The 20,062-nt window shown below is 41.4% G+C and overlaps 2 protein-coding genes across 2 annotated transcripts; one reads left to right on the forward strand and one right to left on the reverse strand.

Annotated features, from left to right (window-relative positions):
• Nucleotides 1-963: 963 nt before the first annotated feature.
• On the forward strand, nt 964-8,229 carry hmmr (hyaluronan-mediated motility receptor (RHAMM); the record flags this gene model as incomplete). Its single annotated transcript, XM_079250192.1, has 20 exons — nt 964-1,009; nt 1,266-1,364; nt 1,463-1,548; nt 1,656-1,733; nt 1,964-2,152; nt 2,516-2,602; nt 2,701-2,812; nt 2,911-2,976; nt 3,103-3,176; nt 3,260-3,330; nt 3,414-3,781; nt 3,871-4,019; nt 4,125-4,360; nt 5,988-6,104; nt 6,218-6,415; nt 6,518-7,222; nt 7,313-7,385; nt 7,613-7,789; nt 7,884-8,046; nt 8,213-8,229. The coding sequence occupies 20 exons, from the start codon at nt 964-966 to the stop codon at nt 8,227-8,229; spliced, it is 3,111 nt and encodes a 1,036-aa protein (XP_079106318.1).
• Nucleotides 8,230-9,010: 781 nt separating this feature from the next.
• insb (preproinsulin b) lies at nt 9,011-9,966 on the reverse strand (the record flags this gene model as incomplete). Its single annotated transcript, XM_079249776.1, has 2 exons — nt 9,011-9,156; nt 9,777-9,966. 2 exons carry the CDS (start codon nt 9,964-9,966, stop codon nt 9,011-9,013), a joined length of 336 nt encoding a protein of 111 aa, XP_079105902.1.
• Between the last annotated feature and the right edge of the window lie 10,096 nt (nt 9,967-20,062).

Raw genomic sequence — 20,062 nt, forward strand, 5'->3', positions numbered from 1 at the left:
GTATATCTCATCCACTTGTTTAGCTGTGTTGCTCATGATACAAAAGTATAATTCTTACAAAGTTATTCCTTGTAAAGATTTTCTAGTGAGGCAAGATACAACGGCAATTGAGGGAAAATATATTAGATCATATAAGCTTACTTGTACCTTTTGTGCTACATTTATGTTATTTGGATGTGGGACTGGGGCAACTCAAATCTTGTGAAGCATATTGGTTTAACATCCATCATTACACAAATATGCTTTTTCAGGCAAACTTGTCAAGCCAGGATAGTAATTGATGGGTATTCACAACAAAGGTATTCTGGGCATTTTGCAAGGCTAAGTAAATAAGTTAAGTTTAAGCCCAAGCAGACACAAAGCAACTAAATCTGATTTAAGCCACACATTTATTAAGAGTTACAAAGTTGAAATAGAAACAGACAAATTTTCAGAAAAATGAGACTGAATAAATCAAAGATTTAAATGTAATTAACTGCCATTAGGTGTGGCTGTGAACGATGACTTTAATCTCTAAAATGTAATGTGGTTCTTAAAAACAAACAGAAAACTATTAATCATTTTGCACACATAAGATGATTTTATCTACATTCACAGCGATTTTACACCGAAATAATACATTTGAACAAGCACATCTCTAGTACTAAGACATTAATGAAGTGATCAATACATTGGATATAAGCTGCGAAGTTTTTTACCATTTGATACAGTCTATGATTTCGCCACAGCTCATAATCTGAATCAGTTCTTCACTTGAATGAACTGCTGTGTTTTGATTGGTTATGGGAACTTTCGTCATCTTAAATTCGATTCCTATTGGACACGCAGACGTAACCTTGCGTATGACGTCTTTTTGAAATTTCAGCGGTGGCTCGCAACGTCGTTACCGGTTTTTTGTTGTGTGTCATCTGGAGCGAGCTGCCCTGCAGCCTTAACGAAAACTTAAAAAAAAGTGTTTCGGAAATGTCTTTTTCAAGAGCTCCCCTGAAGAGGTTCAATGAGCATAAAAGTAAGTAGCATTAAATATCGGGTAGCTAGCAGCTTGTTGGCGAGTCATCCACTTAAGTTATTTAACGTTAAGTAACTTAGCGGACATGCTTAGCTAATTGCTAATCAAACTTTAAGTTACACCTGGTCGGTGCGAGGGCATGTAAGGTTAATTCAATTTCATGAGAGCAAGTAAAACGTGGCAACATAACGGGGAGGTGCACGAAGGAGTTGGCGTGACGGTGTGTATGTTTATGTTTATTATGTTTGGTCTGAAGCTTGCGGGCCTCCACCGGGAGCTTATGAGATCAAACCAGGGGATCTGAAAGGAGCTGCATCCTTTGACAAATCTGAACGTTTCAGACCCGTAAAGCCAGGTAGGTGATTGTAATAAAACACACTAAACAATAAGCCTTAGCTAAGAACCAAAGCACACAATGCTGAGTGACATTTTTCTTTATTTATCTGTCATCAGCAGCTGGAGAACTTCTGCCCCCACCATCACCTTCCAGAGCCATCCTGGTCTCCCCTGTCCGTAGGACTATGTCTGTTGATGGTCTTGTAAGTTTACAGCTATTTAACACATACACTTAATTGTGCAACCCAGATGATTCTGCTTGTCCTACATATTCCTGTCATAAAACTCTTGATAAACTGTCAACCCCCAGGTTGAAGGGTCTAGTGTAAAGAAAGCAAAGAATGGCATGACCGTGGAGAGGAAGCAGCAGAAACTCTTAGAGAGAGAGGTACATCTCATCAAATGTGATGCAATTTATATGTTTTGAGGCAAAAATTGTTGTTTTGGTTGGAAAACTAGCAACTGGTGAGCCTGCAGTCAGTTTAAATGGGTGTTTGCCTTATTATCATCTCTACCCATAAAAATATATTGTATTCCATTGTATGCTACAGTAATTTAGCAGACACTTTTATCCAAAGCGACTTACATATGATGTATGTAAGTGGTTTTTCTTTCCAGATTCGATCTCTGGTGCACCAACGAGGGGAGCAGGACCATCGCTTGCTGGATCTGGAAGAGGAGCTGAAGAGGTTGGAGGCCAAGCTGCTGGCTGCGGTCAGGGAAAAGACAGGCCTTTCTGCTAACGTAACCACGCTTGAAAGACAGAGAGCAGAACTGAAGAAAGTCAACGAGTTTCTAAAAAACAAGGTGTGTTCGACTTCTTATGCTTTCATGCAGGGCCGGATTATCCAATGGGCCGTGTGGGCACAGGCCGTAGGGAAACACCAGCAGTTTGGACATAAAACAAAATGTATATATAAGCCAGAAAGTTACACCACAGTGTCCAGTGTATTGCTATTGGTACCACTGGCTGAGAGGTGTTCGAAATGTTGTTTCACAGTGTATTGTTTGCAATTTGCACAATGTTGGGGTGGGGAAGGGGGCCCCTGGAACACTCTGGGCCCAGGGGCCCGTGCACTTTTAATCTGGCCCTGCTTACATGTGGCCCTGTTTGTAATAAAATCTGGCTTAACTGTACTGCATCACGTGTTGCTGCTGCACACTTCATAGGTGTCTGCTGACACCACAAAGAAGAGAATAAATTCCCTAACAATGGAGCTGATGGAAGTCAGGAACCATCTGGATGCTAAAAACCAGGTATGACTTTTCTTCATAGGTTTAGTCGGTTAAATACTTCTTCAGAGGTCATGAACTCCCTTCTGTTGTGCTTAATTATAATGTTTGTTTTTGTTCAGGAGATAAGTGTCCTTCAGATTAACAACGAAGGCCAGGTGAGGGTGTTAGAAACTGACCTCCAAGCTGCCAGGGCTTCGGTTTCTGCTCTGCAGGACAGGAACAAAGACTTGGGTAAGATTTATAATTATGTTCTGTTATCTGGGTACAGATGAATTTGCCAGTTGGTTGATGATTTAATCACGGCTTCCATTTTTATTTCGGCATTGAAGAGGAGCTTCATCAAGTGACACAAACCCAGAATGGGGAGCTGGAGAATGAAAATGCAAGGTTGCATGGTGAGTTCTATGAAAGGCTTGCAGTTGATTTGATCATCACCTGGTAAAGGCGTCCAATGAATGGAGGGAAAACTGCACATTGTGGTCGTGTGCAACACAACTGTCAGTCTTGCTGTTGTTTTCCAGCTGTGATACAGGAGCTGAGAGAAGAAGTCAAAGTGCTGCAGGGATACTTGGATGCAGCCAATGACCAGATTCAAGTAGGAACTTTGGCTGCAGGAGAAAATCTCACAAAAATTGGGCTTTTTCTTTTTCGTGAAACAAATCCTTAATTTCTTTGTAGGATCTCCGCCTGACGATTCAGGAGAAAACTCAGGAAAACACTCGCACGTCTTCTCAAGTGGAGAAACTTAAGTAAAGAAATGCTTTTTTATCATTGTTTTCATCTGTGTTGTTTGCCACACTTATTTATTTTTTTTAACTTTTGTTTTTCATAGCCAACTGGAGACAGAACTAGAGCAGCGCATCACAGAGCTAGAAACCACCAAAGATGTGCTGAGACAAAGGGAAGAAGAGGCTCACAAACTCCAGGAAGAGCTGCAGGCATCAAAGGATACTTTATGGGAAGTGGAGAAAAGGATGGAGTACCAAGAGCTGGAGCTCAAGTCTGCACAAAAGTCTGTGAGTGACATGGAGAAGCAACTGAAGTTGGCCAGCCAAGAAGTTGAAGACTCTCAGACGACAGTCCGTCAGCAGGAGGCAGAGCTGCACAGACTGAGGGAGGTGCTGAGGAGAACTGAGAGGGAGCTGGATGAGAGGGTGGCACATCTAGAACAACGCTGTCTGTCCTCGGAGGAAGAGAGAAGTACGGGCATCCAGAAGAGCAGGTGATTTTCATTTCAGGTCATTTGAAGCGTGTATTTTATGCGTTGTGTGTGTTCTGTTTGGCTTCAGACAAGACTCGGGAGGAGGCCCTGAGGAACGTAGAGGAGCTGAAGATGGAGTTGACCACGTTGCAGCAAGCTAAGAGAGATGAAAGAAAGAGACAAATTCAGCTCGAGCAAGAACATACTGCTCTTACTGAGGAGCTGACGAAAGAAAAGGTTACAGAAGCATTTTTTTCTGTCATGGTTCAGTCTTTTTTCTTTACAACAGATTTAGTTTGAAATGTTTAAGATTTAGTTTTGCTTGTGTTTGTTTGTCTGTAGGCACTTGTGGACTCCCTGACTGTGCTGGTGGAGCATGAAAGAGAGGAGTCCGACGAGCGTTTGAGACAACTAAAAGAGGAGATGGAGGAGGTGCTGGGAGAGCTCACTGCCATGGAAGAACAAGAGCAGAGGCGGCAGGAGGTGGCAGAGATGAGTCAGGAGGCCCTTCAGAGACTGCAGGAGGAAAAACAGGAGCTGGAGCAGCAGCTAAGTGATACAAAGATGCTCTTGGAGAGGTAGGTATCTAAATGCCAAATATACTAACTGCAACCATGGGGCTGAAACTTTCAATACAAGTTATGAGGGTGAAGTTTGACAGTCAGACTGGGTTAAACAAGTGCCACTGACTACACTTGAACACTTTAGGGTTTATTTGTTTTTACACTCTGTTACTATTTGGTTACAGTGTGTGCCAGCTTTCAGTGTATATTGGATGTAGGAAAGTAATTGCACAGCCTGTCCATCACAAGTATGACACAGCCACTGGGTCACTGTCTATTTCTGTTTATGACCAATTAGAAGTTTGCAAGTCTCCCCACTTCTTCATCTGTTGTATAGAAGGTTCAGCAGGGCAGTGTGAGGAACATGTAATCTGCTTTTATTAGACAGCCGAGAGGCGAGACTGACAGTTCAGCTCAGGGACAGGACGTTGAGCATCATGCCACAAGTTTTCATCATGTTTACTTTACAACTGTGGTATTCTCCACCATATTTTATAGTTTTAACTTTCACAGACACCCAGAATTAGTCAAAACATAATGGACATGTCAGGTTAATTTAGTGCAAAATAAAGTTTACTATGGAAAATGTGTTAACTGTTTCAGCTAGCATGGTTATAGTAAACCCAACTGAGGCAGAGCTGTTTTGATTCTGTAATCTGTCAGAAATTGGTCTATAAACATAAACAAAAGGATGGAAATGTAAAATGTTGCATTTGGTTATATTGCTTACATAATGTGCCAGCTTTAATGCAAAACAACTTTTCAACAGCATTTATTTATTGCATTTTCTGTGTATTTCTGGCACAAATGTGCAGAAAATGGAATTATGTTCATGCACATTATCAGTAATAGCTTGTTAGTAATAATTACTACAATAAAAATCAAATATTTATGTCTCCTGGCCTTTTGGGCATAAAAAAAAAGTAACACTGTTTACATCAGAGGACAAGATGTTATTTTAAAGATTAAATGTAAGAAAACTAAATGGAAATGTGATTTCTATTTGATCCCACTGCAGGATTTGAATCAAGATGACATTTGTAAAAAAAAAAAAAAAAAAAAAAGGGGGAAAAAAGATTATCATGACAGGCTGTGTTGGTTCTTTTTAAAATGTTGGGTTTTCTTTCAATCTTCAGATTTGCTCAGTCACTGAGATACAGATACCTAAAAACTGTAACTTGGCAAATCCTCAGTCTAAGCTTGTAAAAGCTGAGATGAGAATAAGTCAGTTCAGGAATCAGAAGAAAAATGTTTGAATTTACTCAGAAAAAGTAATGATTGGGTTTTCTTTTACGTTTATTTATATGTTGACTTGTAGATAAATCATTTCTCTGTAAAATGGTTACTCTTTTCCAACGCTGGGAAAAACGATATATTGACATTTTTAACAGGCAGAGCTTCATAGTTGACAAGTTACTAATGTTTCTTCTTAAATCATCACTTAAAACTGCAACACGACTGTGTGATCTGCTGCTGTTTTTACTGCATTTGGCATGTGAAGAACTGAAGCTTTCAGAGTTGCTAATGTTGACAAGGTCGCTAAGGACTGGATCCTAAATTCTTTGATAGTTTACACTGACTTACAAGACTTTAAAGTCACGACTGTTTTAACTTGCTAAATTTGGATGCTTTTCATTTCCAGTAAGAGCAGTGATTTGGCAGCTTTGAAAGAGGTGCATTTGTCTGCTATGCAAGCGCTCCAGGAGGCAAACACAGACTTGCAGAAGAAGATGGGAGATATTGTCACAGAGCTGGAAAGGTGAGTGCTCTTGTGCAAGCATTTCTTGATGTCTTGCTTTTATGTTGATGTGACTTTAAATTGAAATATCTGTCGGCTTGTCAGCGTAGCAGAATGCTTGTCTGTCTTTTCAGCACCAAAGAAGCCCTAGAGGGAGAAAAAGGAAGACAGAGAGAACTGCAAGCAGAGGTAGAGAGGGTGACCCGTCAGCTGAGCGAGGCGATGGACAAAATGATTGAAGAGAAAGCGGGAGAGATCAACAGAATGAGCGAGTGGACAGAGGAGCACCAAGAGAGACTGCTGGCTGAAGAGAGGGCCATAGAACATGCAAGGTGTTCTCAGAAATCACCCTTTTTTTAGATAAAATAATCATAAATAATAATCGCTTTCCACCCTTTTTAAATGCTTTTTTTTCCCCCCTTCTTCTTTTGTAGAATTTTACAGGAAATGCAGGTTTGCCTCACGCAAAAAGATGAGGAGATAAAGGCCATGGAGGCGAGCCACGCTGCGCGAATCGAGCAGCTACAGCAGGAGCTCCACCTGCAGACAAATGAGAAGGAAGAGGCTGTGAGTGGACTGGAGGAACAGAGGAGACAGAGTTTAGCTCAGCTCCAACATGAGAGGGAAGGAGCCCAGAAGCGGCTAGAAGAGAACAGTCAGGAAAATGAGGAAATAAGAAAAGAGCTCCAAGAAGAAAGGGAGCAAAAAGTTCAGATTGAGACGGCTCTTCAGGAAGAAAAGGAAGCACTGAAGCAGGTCATGTCAGAGGTGCAGAGACTACAGGCTGAGCTTAGGAGGGTGGAGGAGGATAGGAAGGGGCTGCTGTCGGAGGTAGAAGGCCAGGAACAGTCCAGGCTTGCTCTTGAAAAGCAACTAGTCACTGCAGAGCAGGACGAATATCAGCTTAAAGCTCGTCTGAATGAAGCTGAACAAGCAAGAACTCGTGTCCAGGCCCAGTTGGACCTCACAGAGGAGAAGATGCAGGCTCTGGAGCTCGCTTTAGAAAACCATCATCGAGACAGCGAAGCTCTGAGGGAGCAGGTGGAGGTACTGGCTCAGGAGAAAGTTACGCTGCAGTGGGAGATGGAGGAGCAGCAACGGGAACTCCAAAAACAATTGGCTGAAGCACAAGAGAAGAGGTGAGAAGTCCTGGATTTTTTTTTTTTTTAACTTATTTTTAATAGTTTTTACATTCGGCAAATTTCAGATAATCTTTCCTTTCTTTCAAGCTCCTCAAGCTCTGAGATTGAACACTGGAGGAAACAATATGAGGAGCTGTTTGCTAAAGTCAAGCCCTTCCAGGTTAGTAGTTGTCACCTGTAAAATATCAAACAGCCCACATGATCTGTAGTTATAGCTGCATTAATCATAATTTCAAGTGTAAAGTGAAAGGTGTTCTTCATCCACCCAGCGTCAAATGGTGCATTTAGAAGTTAAAAAGCAAGATATCACTGTGGAGATATTTTTAGGTCATCCTGTTTGCAGATGCTTGTTTGTGTTTTTGCAAAATAGTTTTGTTGTACCCAAAGGAACAGCTCAACGCGTTTGCAGCGGAGCGTAATGCACTGCTCAATGAGAACGGAGCGAACCAGGAGGAATTAAACAAACTGGCTGACGCGTACGCTCGCCTCCTGGGGCACCAGAACCAGAAGCAGAAGATCAAACATGTGGTGAAGCTCAAAGATGAGAACATCTCCCTAAAACAGGTGAAATGTCAGGGACACCATCTGCTGTGGAGAAGACATTTTCAGCTGAAACTCATCTACCTGTGCTGCTTGTCCTGTTTGCACTGGCGTGTAGGAGGTGTTGAAGCTTCGTACCCTGGTGAGCCGCCAGAAGAGTGATTTGGCGCAGCTGAAGTCAAAGCTCCCTGGTGCTCCTCGCCGCAGGTTTGATCCCAGCAAAGCTTTCCAGCATGACAAGGAGAACAGGCAGACTGACACAGCTGAACCCCTCAGAGAAGGTGATGACTCACTGCAATGCGCTGTATAATCTAAATTTATAGCTTTAATGTTACCAAATTTTATGTGTGTTGATTTTATTCTTGGTTTTTTTTTTTTTTTGTTTTTTTTTTTATTGCAGCACAAATTTGCATAATTCTGACTTTCCTGTTTGTTTTTTGTTGTTAGGAAACCACCTGGAGTAAGTTGAGCTCGAGCCAACAGCTGATGCAGCAGATGAATTACATCTCTTAATTTTCTGTCTTTTTGTGATGCATTAAGAAATGTTCAACTCTCAGATTGGAAACTGTTCCATTAAACAGCTTTTGTACTTCTTTGTTCCAAATTGTTCCAAAAACTGTGACAACTTTTTTTTTTTTTTAATATCTATATATATATCTTTATAGTAACGTGTGTTTGTGTGGGAAGGCAAGAAATAAAAGATTTTAAAGACATTAAAATTCTTGCATGTTTTAGAATTGAATCAAAAGGATAAATTAATGTAAGATGTATTTTGTTGACTAAATTTCTCCCTTTAAGTAGCTTTGAAATTCCTCATTTAACTGGACCAAGTATTATTTTGTCAGACATCTGCTTTGTAAATTGTTTTTGTAAATAAAGACAGATTTTAATACTCTTCCTTATTTGAACAGTGTGAAACTGGTTCATACAGAACCCCTTAACTGTGCATCGTCTCGGCCATGTCCGTCCTCAGCCAGTAGGGAGCACTCTTGGACTGCAGCCACAGGTTTGCGCTGCAGTAACCCATGTTTCACTAGCAGTTACAAAGAACACAAATTCACATCATTGCAGAGAGAAGCCTCAGGTTATGGGTCATGAAACTTTATTTCCTTCAGTTGATAAGACATAGCCAGCAAGTATAGGGCCAGAAATTGACTTCAGGACCTTTTTTTTTCCCTTCTATTTTTTTATTTTTATTTTTTTTGGGTTACAAGCTATGAGTGGTGCTAGTTGTGGAGTGGTGAGTCAGTCGCAGTAGCCCTCCAGGTGGTGAATGCTGCATGGCTTATGGCAGCACTGCTCGACGATGCCTCTTTTCACCTTGGGCTCATCACGGCCAGACAGAACCTTCCACAGCTTCTCTTCCTGTCTGGCTCTCTTAGACAGGAACCCTTTGAAGTAGAGAAAGTTTCCATAACCTCTGTATTAAATCCTGTTGCTTCCAAGCAAAACGGTGACTTTCATGGAGACTTAATATCTAGTTAATCTGATCGCACCAATCCAGTTAGTCTCGTTATTCTCTGCTTCAAGAGGTATGCTATGATGAGGCGCCGACGGAGGCATAACTTTGCCTACACGCCGACGTTAACTTCAAAACATCAGTCGAATGTTTGAGGGTGGAAGATCTAAACAATGCGTTTCGGGAATAACTTAATGAGGAATGTGGGGATTTAACAGCATTTGTGATGAATGGATTTGTCACATTTAATGTTTTAAAAGCAACAATAAGAAAGCAATAGACTGGTCTGAGTTTAAAAGGCTGGAGGGAGGCTGTGCGCACTAATGATGCCATGGACACACGCACAGATTTCTGCATGGTGTCCCTTAAACATTTGTCCTCTAACAAACAAATTTGGCCTTTTCAGAACATTAAATATGAGCAGAGATGGGGAAAACAAAGCCATGCTGTAGCCTGGGGGGGGGGTGATGTCACACCGTTTGTTTTAGAACTTCCACCATCAAAGTAAAAAACAAACTCGTATCAGAAAAAAAACAAATCTTTAAATCTCACCAAGCAGGTGTTCCAGATCCCTTTTTCGGGCTCGGCTTGGACTGTAGAAGAACCCCCGCTCCCCACATACAAAGTAGAGGGCGTCCACCAGGTGGGAGCCACACAGGTGCTGGATGGGGGTCGAGTACACCCCTGGAGAGTAGAGGACCAGCAGTAAAAGCACTGACACACTCCATGGTACCCTGGCCATAAGAGGGAGACCGCTTGGACACAGCAAAAGAAGAAAATTTCACACATCTGATCAAAAGTTGGTTTTAGGTTTCAGACAGTGTAAAACTGAATCCACCAATCAATACTTCACATCTTGTGTTCATGTAGAAGGATGCAGAAATTTGATTGGAACTTTCTGTGCGACACTCGAAGATAACAAAGCCACTTCCTTTTAATAATTGCACTTATAGATATTTTGCTGAAGCTCTTCCCAGGCAGCTCCAGGCAGAGTATAATAATACACACAACATAGGAAGCACACAGCAATACCCTGACTAAAAAGTATGGGCTTTGAAGTGAGCAGAAGGCTGAATAATTCATTCTTTCATTGGAAATCAAAGGCCAGGATGAAAAGCTGTGGTAAAACAAGGTCTGCAGAAGAGTCATTGTTTGACATTTGTCTCTAAACTTTACAAATTAGCGCAGGCTTAAGGAGACAAAGTCAAGATTAAGGAAGATTAGAAATTGAAAAATGACATTTAGATGACCGCGGCTCCGCAGTTTTTCATACGGCCAACGTGGAAAAGATACCGTGTGATAATTTGGGAAAGAACCAGACAGCTGTAAATTAAAACAGACCTCTAAGCTCTTTGATGTCAGACACTTCATTTTCAAACAGCATGTTTGACATCAACCATCCAAAGTTGTGTTTTAATGGTACTTCTGCACAGATCTCGTTGAAGTCAACTAAAAATCACTTTGACTCTTTTTGCTTTACTTTCCTTCCTCTTTGAGGTTTTTTTCTCTTTTAAAAGTAGGAATAACTAAAGTCCGTATTTATCGGCGATGATGCTGTCAGTGACTCCTGAAGTTCACTGTCCCGCTTTAGCTGCTGCTGCGCTCACACCAATGAAATATTCTTCAAAAATAAAGACAAAGCAGCCATTTGTGTTGTTAAATCCCACATTTGATGGATATCCTCACAGGTTAAAAGTTCAGCTCCAGTTTCAAGGTGAAAAAGCCCTTACTTAGCAGTCATTTAGAAACTATATGGACCTTTTGTGGACATCTTGTAGTAAACTGCAGATTATGAGATGGAAAATAAATCAGTTTAACTGTGGCTTTAACAATGCACATGTGCCAGGCATTGCAAAATTGGCTGAGTGCTGGAAGAAGTCCACCACTTCCCTAGTCCTCTTGGTTGCGTGCCAAGCTCCTTGGCACAGCAGATCGGTTGAATTACTGCTCATGCTACACACTTTCCTCATCCCGGTTATTGTGTACATAAATTTTAACAGCTGAAAACTTAAGGGAATACAGAGAAAGCTCGCTTACCTGTGTTAGAAGGTCTCAGAGCAGCAGAGCAGCTGGTAGTCACGGATGAAAAGGACCAGGGCTGTAAGATGCAGAGAACATCTCCACTTGGCCACCTTTCCCCTTTTTAACTCTCCACCTCCACCTGTCCTTTGCCAGTCTCAACAGAAAGCCTAAGGTCTCTTCATTAACACCTTGACCCGTAATCATGCTTGATCTGCTCTCAAGTGGCCCTACGTCATTTAACTGTCTGTGGACCAACAGCACTGGGATAAAGTTGAAAATGCGGACACCCAGAGTGATACCCACCTCGACCCCTGCTGTGCAATGTCCTAACTGGCACTTGTTCGAAGGCTTACAAACACCATATGTCACAGTGTAATTACACAGTCTAGATTAGAAGACTTTCAAGCTTATTAGTGGCCACTACTGGCGTGTTATCTTCTAGGACTTAAGGGAAGAAATCATAGTTTTTTTTTCCTGAGTGAGATTCTTAGCTGTATTCTTAGGTGGTTATTTTGTGGCTTGCGTTCACATATTTTAAATGAGGGCAGTAATGATCCGCTGTTCTTCCAAGCAGCTTTGTGCCCGTAAACACAGATGAACTGCGATGCATCCCCCAAAGGCCACAAAAGTTTACCTCAAAAAGCCAAGATTTGCCATATGTTATGAAGCTTGTGGGGAAAAAGTTATTCCTCTAGACTGCATAGTTTTGTTTTTTTTTTCTTATTTCTCATTTGTAGCAGCTGCTCTTCATCATTTTAGTGCATCTCTCCGTGGGTGGGCCAGATTTAGATGAAAGTTGACACACTGTGTAATTTTCCATCAAATGACGAGTCAATTGTCAGGCTCTGCGGTGGCAGCTCAGCTCTGTGCTGTCGTCACTTTGCCTTTGACGTTTAATTGAACATTTATGATGTCTAACTGATCTGATAGTTATCACTCTGTGGACAACGTTAGGCCTTTATGCAATTTGTTGGAACAGAGCAGCTCAAATAAAAAATGTGAAAGTCATTTTTCCATAACTTTTTCAACAAGGTAAATTACAACTTACATTTTCTATTAGCAATAAATACATGTACTTTACTATTGATTGAAAAATAAAAATGACTTTAATTGTAAAGTCTAGGAATGACTATCTACTGAAAATTAGATCTAGCAATCTGGAGAATCTCCAGTATTCATTCTGCAAACAGAATACCTGCAGAATTCAGCATCCAAGAGATATGAGCATCTTTAGATGCTGCTGCTAGTTTTCATAGTGCAGATGTGATTTAATGCTGAAAGACAAAGAGTTGCTTTGACCTTAGGTAAACAAGTCACTAATTGTAATTAGAGAAAAAGAGCATCTTAAAACTTGATGCTGGTAAATAAGGCAGTAAATGGCTCCGGGCCTAAATATTTATGTAATGTGCTAACACCATTTTAGCCACTGAGATGTCTCCGATCATCTCAGTCAAGTTTGCTCGTCATCCTCATTTTATTCACTCATTTTTATGCTCTTAAAATCTGCAACAAACTACCAGAAAACTTGAAGTCTAATTCAAACCTATGTTCTTTTAAGGCAGGTATTTAAATTTGATGTACAATAGCTTTAAATCAATATAGGGATGTATTTTATTTTTATTTTATCTGTTCATCGGTCTGTTTGTTAGCCACTTTTGGCAAAAGTTACTAGGTGGATTTTTGTGATTTTCTTTTTTTTCTTTTTAGAGCCTTTGATATAAATATGATTTTATTAAATTATTGATTAAATACTACTATTGATTAAATTAGTGGAATGATCCGGAGGAAATTGTGGACATGGGAATTTTTAAGAAGATTTTTCAAAGGATTGATAGAAATGAGCTGCTCAACACTCTTTGACTGCTGTTCTAGTTGTTTTTTTTTGTTTGTTTTTTTTTTAATATTAAAAGTTTAGCTTAAAGATCATAAGATGTTGCATTAAATATTCACAAATGAATAAAAAGAAGGCTGCACCTGATTTAGCATGATGCTAATTTCCACCAGCAGTTCTTTACACAAGTGCAAGAGAAGATAAAACATTATCATGCAGTATAAAGCACAATCAGAAACAGCTAAAATCTCGCTGACACACAACCAGTGAAAGTAAGAAACCAGAGAAAAAGAAGAACAGCAACAAGACAATGCAGAAACCGCAGAATAAAAACACCTGAACACCTCTTTTCTGGTGGTTTTTCCGATATCAATAGGTATCGGAATATGGAAGTGACCTCTGAACTCAGCACTGCCCACTAGTGCATGGACTGACTTAACAACTATGACAAGACAAAAGACTCATGGAAGTGAGGGTGTTGATAACTGACGACGTTTGAAACGGATGTACATATCCATTTATGTATGTAAGGGAGCATAAAAGGTGCTTCATTTGCCATCTGGCTGCTCCTGAGCTTTTACTAACTTCTTTTATGACCCAGCTACAATGTGCTTTCAAAACAACCAGTGTGTTCAACCCCGGTTGCTGGCATGTGACATGGCGCTGTAAAGCCAAAAAGCTGCTGTAGTGATGCCGCAGGATGGGAGAAAGTAGTTGTGGAGTGGGGTTTGTCAGCCGTGGGATACTGCAAGGCAGCTGTGGCCCAACAAATGTTCACAGTTAAGTCAGAAGCAAATACTTTTAAGGTTAACTAGTTTTGACTCTGGAAGACACACCATCAGCCTTGACCTCTAATATGATAGGTGTCTGTCTTTTCTAATGATGTTCAATGAATTCCTTTTGACGCGTGGCCTAAAGTCAAGTAATACTGCAAAAAACATCCATTCAGTCATTCATTTCCCAAACCACTTAGTCCAATTCAGGGCTGCGGGCAAGATGGAGTCTATCAGAGCAATTAGCAGGTTTAATTTGGAGTAATTTAAGAATAAACAAAGAAAAATTTGTTATACTAAAAAAAGGAAAATTGAACCCACTTCAAGATGAGTCAGTAAAAATTCAAGATGTGGAAAAATGGAAAAGATTTGAGAAAATCTATAGTCAGCGCAGGGCTTTGATAAAATCATAAAATGCCATAGGCACCCAAGAGCATGAATATTTCGTTTAAGAAAACTCCCATCAGTCTTTGTATTTTTCAAAATCGTGCTTGTCTTTACAAATGTGATAGAACCATGTCAGGAAACTGATACACGTGATCAGATTTCACCCCACAGCAGCATGCATTTAAAGCTGTTGGCTTTTTTCATGTGGTTATTTATCATTGTAAAAGAGCTCCACCTTGACTTCCCCGCATGAGTAACCGAGGGAGCCAAGACTTATGGAGATGAATGTCGTAATTAGTGACTTATTAACTCGTGTGCTGTCAAGGAGGGGAAGGCCGGGGCTGAAAGCCATCAACAAAGTCAGAAGATTGAAGTGTGAATGCTTTTTTGTGCAGCCATTCATTTACAGCCTGACAGTTTTTTGGTTACTGTTGACCAGAGATTTAATTGTTGGCATCTCAGGATGCTTCAGGAGGTAAATTGAGAGAGAAACTAGCCAAAGTCTGAACATTTCCATGTAGATTTCCTTCTTTTCTTCTCCTTTTTTTTCCCGATTGAATTATCAAAGACTAATTAACCCGAAGTTGAACATGTTTCAATTATTTTCCACAAGGGTAATGATAGTTGTTTTCTAATTAGTCAGTTGTGTAGATTGTTTAACTTTTCAGCATTTTTGGGGTTTACTGACATTTATCAAGCTAACATGATCTGAAATCTTAATGAGGTAGAACACTCATGCTGGAGTTCATGTACGTTACAGTGACTTTATGGCACTGAAGAAGCTATTTGAAGAGGTTCCCTACATAGGAGGAAATTCTAGCTAAATGGTCGTGGGAGAGACGTAGGTCTTTCAAATCCAGCTAATGACAGAGGAGCCTTTGAGGAATGATAAAAGAAAGGAGTGGGAAGGAAGCAATCCAACACCTTAACACTGTGAATTCAGAAGGTGTTAAATGTAGAACCAGGAAAGGTCCAACTATTCCATGCTTTGAAACACATACCTCAAGGGAACAGGGCAAAGCAACTAGAGCTACGAACAACAGGCACATCCTTTCCGCCCCGGTCGCACAGCTGCTTCAAACATGCACATCAAATAGCGCAGAACTAGCTGCAGACCTAAACATGCCGAGACAGACAGAAGTTGGGTGGAAAGTCGGATGGGTCCCTGAGGTGAGGGTTGTGTAACTCCTCTTCTCTTCTACTGCGTTTGAGGAGATAAAAGAGTGAGGAGTTCAGCCTAGTGAGATGTTGCTAATCTGCTCTGATAGTGAGCCTTTTTACTCCCATAATTATCCCAGACTTTCTGCGGATAGAAGCCGAGGAGACTCAGAACATCAAAAAAGTCGTTGACTGACACTTGCAGACAACAGAAACCGCTTGGATCATTATGTTTTTATGTGAGATTTTTGAACCTTAAGAAGGCAGAAGTAATGAGACTGATTTCCATAAGTCAACTCTGAGACGTGGATGCTTGTACGAAGGCTTGGTGTAGATTCATACGTGCATGAATGATTGCTATTAAAGACGGGGGGGGGGGGCATCAAAGAAGTGTCAGAAAAAAGTTAAGACGTGAGTATTTGGCAAGGGCAAAGAGTTTGGAGTCCGACAGGTCAAGTGCTCCTGTCACATACAAACGCTGTGTCATGCATATGTGGGCATAAACATAAAAGACAGACTGGACATGTCCTCCTGTTCCGGACACTGCCCTCTGTGTGTGTCACGGCCTGCAGACTAAGATTCATGACAGAATGCCTCAGAGTTTCAGAAAACATCCGTGTGTGTGTGTGTGTGTGTGTGTGTGTGTGTGTGTGTGTGTGTGTGTGTGTGTGTGTGTGTGTGAGAGACTGAGTGAGAGGAAGAAGGCTGCCCTGATGTCAGCACTCCCCTGTCCCGGCAGTGACAGTCACTAATGCAGTACTAACCTCTGTCATGACCTACTTTGCTATGCTACCTCGTTCCAGACCCTTACAGAGCACACACACTCAAATGCGAGCGCACACACACATTAATAATGAATAAAAGGAAAGAATCTCCTTATAATTCCAAACATGTTTTCTTTTTTTTTTTTTTTTTTTTTCTTCTCAAAACTGTACTTGATAGTGCACACAGACACATTTGAGCAGATTAGAATTTGAAGTTGACTGCATGGGTGGGGGTGGGGGTGGGGTGGGGGGGGGGGGTGGCAGAGCTGGGTAAGAGCTGTTTGACAGCTGAGAAAATGACTGCTTGTTATATATCTGACACGTCCCCAAGGGAGAGGTTAGGCAGGACAGAATGATGGCCAGTTTGATTTTCAGCCCAGAAAATAGATTTCCATTTAAACCCTCATGTGACCGGCCTTTTCAAGTTGAGCTCAACCCAAGACAAGAGAATTTCATTTAGAAGTGGCATTTTCCTAGTTGTTAGTCTGATGGATTGATATGAGAGCCTCTTGCTTCCTCTCTGAAGGGATTTTTTGTTTTTCCTCAGCTGTCTGAAGGGAAAAGGATGTTGCGACTTTTGCATCGGTAACCCTTCGATGCACCAATAGGACGCGGTATCAGTTTGAAATGTGCTTGATCTCTCTCATTTCACACCAGAACGAGGTGTACGCTTTAGCTTGGGATTGATGGGACGCAATCTTTATCTTGTTGATGTTGACAGCATTCAAAATTACTTTTAAGGTTGTATTTGTTCTCGTAGGATTTCTTTCTTTCTTTTATCTGTTTTTGAGGGTGGGGGGGGGGGGGGGGGGGGGGGGGGGGTGGGGGGGGGTGAAATACTTACTGTGTCTTACCTGCAGCAGTGTGTGGTCAGAGTGTTTTTAGTTTGGTGAATCAGGAATGAATTCAGGAGGGGTAAAAATGTTAAGACCTACTTATAAGAGTGCCAAAACTTACATCTCAGATATTTCACACTAATTTTAGTGAACACCATACATTAACTTTAAATAGTAATGATCATTTTAGTCTTTTAATCCCATTTGGGAAATTCAGCTCTGCATTCAAACCTTTTGGAGATGTACAAGAGAGCTGTGAGCTGCCATTTTTTTGGCACAGTTGGAAGGCCAAGCCCACCTCAAACAGACCACCATGCTATCCCTCAACCTCCCTCTTATTAAAGAAACAGTATATGACTTTCTGACATCAAAACATGCTGGATACATGCCAGTATCAAAATAATGTTCATTTTGAATGCACACCATTGTCCTTTAACTAAAAGAAATGTAAGAGGTTATTTTGATGTGTACCCAAGACCAAGGAGACTTAAATTTGAATTCCGGTACAATGGAAAAAACCTCTCAAGGTGTCGAATAATAAGAGAGCTAAGAACCTTCCAGAACGACAAAATGTCAGGCTAAGATACAGGTCAATGTGATAAGCAGCAAAGGGAAGGCGTTGTAATGTAATGGATGCCACCTCAATGATGGCAATATCAGGAAAAAGGAACACAAAGAACTGAACTGGAGAAAGCTTGGAAGGTAAAGGCAACATTAGTACCTGTGGTCTTCTGAGGACTGACGGCCCGACTCCCCCAGTCATGGGGAATGGGAACCATGCTCCACTGTTGCGTGCATCACTTGCACTTGTAAAAACTTGTCATCCCTGTTATCTCCAGGTGTTTCCAAGTAGCTGAAGTGGAGATTTGCCTACCCTGAGCTTTATTGGCTGGTTCAAATTCAGATGCTCCAATCAGCACTAAAGATCACCCTTTAAAAGAGCAGCACTTGGAGGCCATCATGCTCTTCTGTCTTGCCTGTGTTTGTTAATGGCGGAACAGGTATGTGGGGAGGCATGAGGACCAGGTAAGTTGGGGCGCCCTTTACATTTCCACATGTAGAAAAACACTGTATAGACAGTAGGGCGAGAGGCTCTTACCACCCCTTGTATATGGTTTTGTTTTGGTTTACAGGTAGAGTCTGAGTTAGGCCTCGTTTTGTTTTCTTGTTTTCTTTGATTTTGGCACAGCCTAACGCCCCATCCTCTCCCACAGGTTCCATAACCCTGCCACATCTAAGACCTGTAAATAAATGTTACAACCCTCTATACTTGTCTTGTCTCCCTCTGTGGTTGTCAGGTTGCACCCCTCCCAGGGGACGTAACATCCACCCACTGGAGAAAAATCAGACATGTAAGTCCAGAACAGATTACATACTGTCATGGTGTCTCATCTTGCTCTTGTTTTATTTTCTAGTGTTGTGTCTTGTTTCCTGTTTAGCATTCCTGTTCATTAGTTCACCTGGGTTCATTTAGTTCATTCACTTCTCCTGTGTCTCGTTTTGTTCCTGTGGATTTATACCCTTTGGTTTCTGTTCCCCATTGCTGGTTCATTGTGTTAGGTTCAGGTGTCTTTTGTCATGCTTCCTGTGGTTTCTTGCCTTCAGTGTTTTGGTTTTTGGAAATAAACAACCTAATTCTGCATCTCTGGCTCCCATTTCCGCTTTTGGTTCCTCTCCACATCGTGAGAAAATACTGTGCAGGACCCTCAAGCTCCCAGGCTTCTGCTATATGACTTGAGCTTGAGCTGAACAGCAAAAAGATTTAAAAAAGTAATTTGTAAAGTTGCAATGAGGGTGTTTCCAGCCACAAGCTGCCCGTCTTGCTGTTGTGGCATTTTGGTCAATTTGTTTTTAAAGTGCTTTATAAACAAAGTTGTAGTTGTGGTCACTGCTGTCTACCACTGCACTTCAGAGTAGCTTCTTTCCTCACGCTGTGAGGCTACTGAATTCATTCTCTACACTTGTCCTTGACAAAAGTTTAAGCCTGAGTAGAGTAAAAGCTGCTTTTGTGTTGGTAATGAAACTGATGGTTTAATCTTTATTTTCCGCTGAGTTGCGTTGCTTCTTTTCTCATAAAACCACACTGTGCATACCTACTGTAGTTTTAAGCAAAATCTCTATCAACAAAAAATATTGAGACTAATTCTTTTAGCATGTATCATTTGGCCTGGATGGAAACTTAATTCCAGAAACATTTTGTCGTGATAATGCCAAAAGTACTCTCGAAGTTGTGTGCTAATGTGTACAATTATGCTGACTTTTGATCTGTGTACCGATAAAAATCTGGATGGTACCTTTTGCTTTCTGCTCATGATCCCTCCATCTATCCTTCCACCCATCCTTCCATTTTCTACCACTTACCCTGTCCCAGCCACATTTGCCAACTCTTCAGGGGAAATCCCAAGGCGTTACCAGGCCAGTAGAGATATAAACCCTCTGTTGTATCCTGGGTCCTCCCCAAAATTTCCTCCCACAGGGACGTTCCTGGAACACCTCACCAGAGAGGTGTCCAGGAGGCATCCTGATCAGATGCCCGAGCGATCTCAACTGGCTCCTCTCAATGTGGAAAAGAAGGGGCTCTACTCTGGACCCTCTTGGATGACTGAGTTTCTCACCCTATCTTTAAGGGAGAGCCTGGCAATCCTGCAGAGGAAACTTATTTCAGCCGCCTGTATGAGTGTTCTCGTTCTTACGGTCACAACCCACACCTCATGACCATAGGTAAGGGTAGGAATAGATCGACTGGTAAAGAGCATTGCCTTCTGGCTCATATCCTCCTTCCACCATGGCACGCCAGTGCAGTCTGCATTACTGCAAACGCCGCACCGATCCCTCTGTTGGTCTCACACTCCATCCTTCCCTCACTCATCGACAAGACTCTGAGATATTTGAACTCTTCCATATGGGGTAAGACCTCATTTCCAACCTGGAGAGGACATTCTTTTTCCGACTCATGAGCCCCAAAAATAAATTAAAATGTTGATTTACTGGATCACAGAATAACTTTCAACTTTGCCTCAATGGCAGCAGCATTTCTATATGTATATGTAGTTTTTCCTCAGATTTA

The sequence above is a fragment of the Telmatherina bonti genome (genome assembly GCF_933228915.1).
Source record: "Telmatherina bonti genome assembly, chromosome: 12".
In the NCBI taxonomy this organism is placed as follows: domain Eukaryota; kingdom Metazoa; phylum Chordata; class Actinopteri; order Atheriniformes; family Telmatherinidae; genus Telmatherina; species Telmatherina bonti.